The 6952-nt window shown below is 40.3% G+C and overlaps 1 protein-coding gene across 1 annotated transcript; it reads left to right on the plus strand.

Moving 5' to 3' along the window:
* Positions 1-261: 261 nt before the first annotated feature.
* LOC115582208 (GTPase IMAP family member 2-like) lies at positions 262-6286 on the plus strand (the record flags this gene model as incomplete). Its single annotated transcript, XM_030418024.1, has 3 exons — positions 262-274; positions 5463-5522; positions 5706-6286. Coding segments are annotated over 3 exons (654 nt in total), but the record flags the coding sequence as incomplete, so codon positions are not given.
* Between the last annotated feature and the right edge of the window lie 666 nt (positions 6287-6952).

Here is a 6952-nt window from a genome sequence, read left to right on the forward strand (position 1 = left end):
GAGGACACCGTGCAGCAACACTGACACAAGTAAGAGTTCACTGTTTGTACAAAGACATTAACTTCACACTGATTCATGATGAAGTGTCACCAGATAACTTTTACTGTGATTTGACTTTACATAATTCAAGCTGACTATCATGAGTTAATCATGGCTGTCTGGGTGAAACAGAGAGTTCAGTATCAGAGAACATAAATTCTGTTCATTCTTCCCTCCAGGTGAACGAGTCTCTGAGGTTTCCAGCAGAGTGACATCATGGCAGCAGCAGGATCAGGTCAGTCCAGTCAGATTAGTCCAGATAACACTCTGTCTTATCTCTTTGTAAACAGGTCTGTGAAGTTTATCTGATCAGACAACCTCAGTTCTGAAGCATCATATTTCATTCCTGTAGTCTGGTGGTACAGCAGCAGATACTTCTGTATCTGTTGTCAGATGGCAGCAGGGTGAACAGACTGTTGGTGGTTGGGTGCTGTCTTTTAGTACCTTTGTGCTCTGTGCAGACGTCTCACTGTAAGACACGTGGCCGTGGTCGCAGATGGTGGGGGAAACGATTATAATGGGACAGAGTACTCACCAGGCTCCCATGCCCCAAACTCACACACCGCGCCAAAGAAAGTGAATAAAGTAAATTGTGAAGGACGTACAAAAATAATCAAACCCGTGATTGTGGGGGTGTGAAGCACAGGTGAGAGACTCTAATTACCAAAACCCTCCACCATTTGAGTGGGTTTGTGTTGGAAAAAAAATTCAACCAATCAGATATTTTTCTTCGGTGGCTCTGGGGAGAATATCCTCCATCCAGGGTATTCTATTTCCTTTATAGAATGCCTTGATCAATAAAGTAATGAGAGTGTAAATTTGGATTGACAATTTGATCAACAAATCATATTTTTTTTCTACAGCTCCAGGGTATTCTAGAAGGCCTGCTTGCTCAGTCACGTGAGACCTAGCTTAACTAGCGAGTTGTGATTGATACAGAAGGTCAAGTTCTGATAGGCACGGTTTGCCACTGATTTACAGGATATGTAAGAATGATGTTTTTTTAAAAAGGAACCATTACACGCCGCTCATAAACTACAGTATTATCTCAAAAAAACAGAAATACCACAACAGAAACAAAAGGGAAGTAAACAAAACCATTTTATGTAATTAACCAGGATTAATAAAACAAAACAATGAAAGTAACCTGACAACAAAAGGAAGAAAATTAAATAAGACAAAACAGGACAAAACAAGGTAAGCAAAACAGCAGTACCAGTCCACAAAAAGCAGAACAGATTAAATGAGGAATGTAATCAATATAGTTGGCTTTACCTCTCCTGCTTGATTATCGCAATGTACTATCAGCGCACTGAGCAGTAGATTGTTCTGTTTTCCTCATGATATGATCTCCTTTCAATGTTTCTCATGAGGAGGATGTTGGTGGTGTCGTCCTCATACTTAACAAAAGAGTTCTCTGGATTTCTGGGAGTGCAGCCATGGGTCTACTTTATGAACAGGAGGGGGCTGAGCTCACAGCCCTGAGGGGCTCCAGTGTTGAACACTAATGTAGGGTCCTATGATTTCGAAATCGCGGAATTGGCCGATTAAAACTGAATCTATTTTTTAACGTGGAATCTCGCGGAATTTGACATAATTTCACTGAAATGCTGTTTTGGTGTGGAAGAGGAAAGTTTGTCTGAGGAAAACTACATGGAGGGAAGATAATCTGGGTGGCACAACAAGCCCCCTTCACAGACTGAGCCCCTCCCCCTTCAAAAAAATGTAAGCATGGCAAAGCGGCTGCCCATGACTCTGTCTTCGTCGGCGAAAAAACTGAGAAACTCGACATTAACTCCTCAGTACAGAGCTGAGCAGTTCCCGAACGACGAATGGTGATGTCGCTGATAGGTGGGAAACTTGAAGAGAGAGAGCTCAAAAGTACTAACTAGTCCTACAGCTTCAATAACTTGTTTAAGTTACTTTTGAATAAGTTTAAAATGTTTGGTTGTTGTTTCAGAATCAGAATCAGATTTATTGGCAAAGTATGTGAACACATACAAGGAATTTGACTCAGTTTTTTTTTCTTCGCTCACAATGTACATAGACGTAAACATGAACATAAACATAAAATAACAAACATTCAACTAGGAAGAACAAGAAGAACAAAGACCATTAAATTAAAGAATGGTAAATAAATAAGTAAATAGGTAAGTAAAGTGTTCAGAGGTCCGGACTATTATATATATATATATATATATATATATATATATATATATATATATATATATATGTTCAATTATGTAGAGGTAGTATACTGAACATGATAAGACATGATAAGACATATGACAAGTCAACTAAAGTTTCATTACTTGTTGCTTGTTTTTGAAGGACTTTAATGTACTGTACGGTACAGTATTGAGGAAATGTGTTGTTTGTCACCTCAATAATTTAAGTTAATTTCTATGTAAGTTTTAGTACATTTTAGTCAGTTACATTAAAAACACACTGTTTTTGGTAGTAAAATAAGAGTGCAAGTTTTAAAAAAATGGGATTCCCAAAAATTAAAACGGAATAAACTGAATTTTGGAAAAAATAAAACGGAATTCGGGAAAAGATAAAACAGATTTTATAGGGCCCTACTAATGTAGAGGAGGTGTGGCTGTCAGTCAGAACTCTCTGGGTTCTGCTTGTGAGGAAGTCCAATATCCAGTTGCTGTTGTACTGAAGCCCAGGGTGTTTAGTTTTCCAGTCAGCTTCATGGGTGAGATTGTGCTGAATGCTGAGCTGAAGTCAACAAACAACATCCTGATGGAGCTGTTCTTACTGTCAAGGTATATAAAGGCTGGGCAGAGGAATAGTTTAATGTCCAAGTGTGACTGTTGGTGTTTATCTGTAGAATGATGGTGGATCTGTGCCCTTAAGTCTCTGGTGCAAGAAGGCTGGCACGTCCAAACAGGACTTGCTGGTCCACTGGCTCTTTAATCTGACATTATAATCAACAGCACACAGTCCTAAATAACACTGTGGTAGGCAATTGTAGGCACTCAGGTCTCCAGCTCAAGAGTATTTTCCTTTTTTCTTAATTAATTAATCTAATACAATTAACGTTTTCACATCACAATGTCATTATAGTCTTTTAACCAACGTTCTAGCAGTAACCAAACATGTGGTGATCATTTACTGGTAATCTTATGGACGCCTTTTTATAGAGCACCCATTAATGAGAGTTATTTCTGTAACATTTACAATAGAAAAAACTACACTGTAAACAACACTTTTAACAATAAATGGAACTGCATATTATGTACTGTGTACTGGTACATTTAGTCACTTAGAAAAGTTACGTTTCTGTTTTACTGTTGCCTATATGCTTCCAAAAATAAAATACAAATGAAATTTTAAGAAAGTCCTACAGATCAAGGCCCAACAGCACCCTCTACTGGTGCAAATTAAGACAACAAGCAGTATATGTTACGTATATAGCTACGTTATATAGTTACGTTATATAGTTAGGTGGAGGAGCAGCAGACCAGTCAGCCCCCAAGCTGCATGGACTTTCTCTTATTTCCCTTATTGTGTGTGCGATCTTGAGGAAATGTAAGTAGTTTCTGCTTGTAGTTATAGGTAATTTGTTCACTATTGCAGTTTGTGTAATTTTACATGGGAGTATGTTGTTTGTGTTTGAGTTAGCTCAGTAGCCTGTGTCTCAGCAGTGCTTAGCTGCCCTTTGCTAGCACATTACACATACATTTTGGACTGTGACCAAGCTTATTTTTAAGTGAGTTTATTTCCTTTCTTTATTTTCAGACCACATACACACACACACACAGACACAGACACAAAGACGTACATTGTACAGTTACGTAAAATCCAACTACTTCATTAAAGAAGTCAAATCTCTCTCTCTCTCTCCAAGTGCCTTGATTCTCTGACTGGAATCATAGTCCATTATCTGCTGCCTCAACCAGCAATCCTTTCACAGAGGCTCACCCTCAAACATAAATATAAATGATAGAAGCAGGTGAAACACAAAAAATTCTGCACACGAGTGTCTTTAACTGTCAGATTGGATTCTAGTCGTGTTGATGGTTGAAATGCATGTCATAATAATTACAAGAACAACTTCAAAGCATTAAAAGCTCAGGAGTATTTCCCTTTGGTGAGGCACAAACAGTGTGCCAGGAGGAGCCCTGCAAATGCAGTTACACTAATAACCCACCAGGTGGCTCTAAACTAGTGGAAGGAGGGAAAGGCTGAAGGCCCCCACCAGAGCATGTGAGCCAAGCTGAGTGGCGAGAATTTCCGCTCCCCGCTTACGTGGGTGTTCGCTCCTTTGCTTCATCGCTCAAAGTTACACCAGACAGCTCCGCTCAAAGACCGCTCTCCGCTCACCTAAAATTTCATTCAGCTCCGGTGAAATCGCTCCACGCTCGCTCAAATTTAAAAGAGGGAGAAATTCCTGACATTGCACCTATATGATCTGTCTGCTTGCTTTTCGAAATATTTTACAAACTCCATCTCTCAACGAATGACCTCTGATGTAGGCTTGAAGGCACATGTGAGTCTGTGTGGACTTGTGAATGAACGGAACGGAACTGGAGCAAAACGGAACCATCGCTCTGGCCTTTGGATTAAAACCCGCTCTGCGCTCCGACTATATTTCACATGCTTCGCTCCCCGCTCGCTCCGCTACGCTCACATGCCCTGGCCCCCACACACCGCCCAGACTCAAACCAACAGCCAACTGCCTTTATCCGACGACTCTGCTGCCTCTCGTCTGACCAGTTCAGCAGAAAAGTTGCATTGAACACACCGCTTCGACATGCTGCCTACTCCACAGTCGCGTGTACGTTCTGCGCTTGAGCGAGATGCAAAAAGCAGGTGGCTCTATTGATAAAGACGCTGGACTAGAGGCAACTCTCTTAACTTTCGATCTTTCTATCTTTTCGATATTTCAGACAAAAACAGCTGCATACTAAACATGCAGCGAGGCATTACCAAATGAACACAAATTAATTTGTCCTGAACAAATTAAATACATAATAACAGCTAGTCTCGTGCCAGTACTCCAAAATATGAAAACAACAAATGACGGAATGGAGTGTGTAGAAAAACAATGCGCACACAGTATTCCGTCCCTCCCACACACCGCGCTGATTCGCTAGCACACCGCCAATCAGAGAATCCAATGGCTCAGACGGCCGACAGCCAACCTCCTCAGACTTCGCATGTTGAATCGGATCAGACAACGTCCGCACGGCTCCGAAAGCTTCCAGCGCAGCTGAACACACCGCACAGATTTGTTCCCGACCTCCAACGGTTGGGCTCGTGTGTTCCTGCTTTCAATCACAGTTATTAATACAAAACCCCACATTAACTGCACAGGTGAATGATGCCATTGTGTCCAAATCATGTGCATCAGAGATTACATGAAAAAGAGAGAATGACTGAAGGAATGTTTGTGTTTATGTATCTTATAGTTACAGATGAACTTCGACCTCGTGAACACAAGAACAGCCTTCAACGTCTGCCTCCTCACAGTGAGTCAAACTGAACTGAGTCAGAATTATTCTTGTGTTAAATAAGATTTAAATTCAGTGTTAATAGTTTATCATGCTGACTTTAGAGTGTTTACTCTAATTTCTTATTAGTGCAGCAGTTCTTTAATCATTTTATTTTACTTGATAAAGGTGATTAAATAATTAAACTAATTGTCTCTCTAGTGTCTGAGCTGAGGGTGGTTCTGCTGGGGAACAGCTGGTCTCAGAGGAGTTCAGCGGGGAACTTCATACTGGGAACAACTGGGTTCAACACTGAGGAAGAACCAGACCGCTGTCTGAGAGACAGAGGACGGGTAAAGAAGAAAGAAATAGTTCTGATCAACACCCCAGATCTGCTGCATCCCAACATGTCTGAATACAGACTGACAGAACATGTAGAAACCTGTCAGAGACTCTCTGATCCTGGACCTCATGTGTTCCTGCTGGTTCTACAGCCTGAAGACTTCACTGAGGAACACAAACTGAAGCTCTGCAGAGTCCTGAACCTCTTCAGTGATCAATCATTTGATCATTCACTGGTTCTGATATCAACACCCAGAGAGGAGAGTCCAGGTCTGATGGAAAAATACATGTCAAATCCATCGTTAATATACATGATCAGAAAGTGTAGATCAAGCTCGGTGTGGCACCGTGACTGTCAACAGTTGTTGACACTCATAGACAAAATGGTGAAGGAGAATAATGGAGATCATCTGAGCTGTGAGGTTTTCAAAGACGTTACATCTCTTTTACCTGCTGGTCATCAAAGTCTGAAACAAGGTGATGGAGTCCTCGTCAACTTGGATCCTGTTAGAGATGCTGGTAAGTGACAGAACTACTTTTATAATATGATGAAAACATCTTATCCATTATCAGATTTCAATATTAAGTTCAGGTTTTTACATTTGACAGTGTTTTTCTGTTTTACAGGGCAGAAACATCTCATGTCAAGCAGGATGCATTCATTTAAAAACCCATTAATCAACTGTGAGTACACTGAGAATTAGTTATCATGCAGTAAAAGAGGAAGTTGATTTTCTCGAAATAATTCTAATGTGTTTTTTTTTTTTACAGTGATGAAACTTTGGTCCACATCACCTACTCCATCATCAGTGGAAAACACAAACAACCAGTGTAAGTAAACTAAATAAATCCAGCAGTGTATTGTTGCACTGGGCCATAATACCAGGCCCGCTGTGTGTCTTCACAGTGAAAAGATTGTCTCCATAGTGTCAGAGGGGAGAAGGGCTGGATAGATTAACATTATATAGTAACAACATCTGTAGTGACAGACCACCAAACATGTTGTTGTTTATATTTTTCATTTACAGAAATTAGTTGGTAATAGTTAGTAGCCTACATGTATTACAACAAAAGAGAAAACGATAAAGAACTTTTTTTTCCCTCCTTGATCAGGATTTATCTGATGG

The sequence above is a fragment of the Sparus aurata genome, chromosome 5 (genome assembly GCF_900880675.1).
Source record: "Sparus aurata chromosome 5, fSpaAur1.1, whole genome shotgun sequence".
Classification (NCBI taxonomy): domain Eukaryota; kingdom Metazoa; phylum Chordata; class Actinopteri; order Spariformes; family Sparidae; genus Sparus; species Sparus aurata.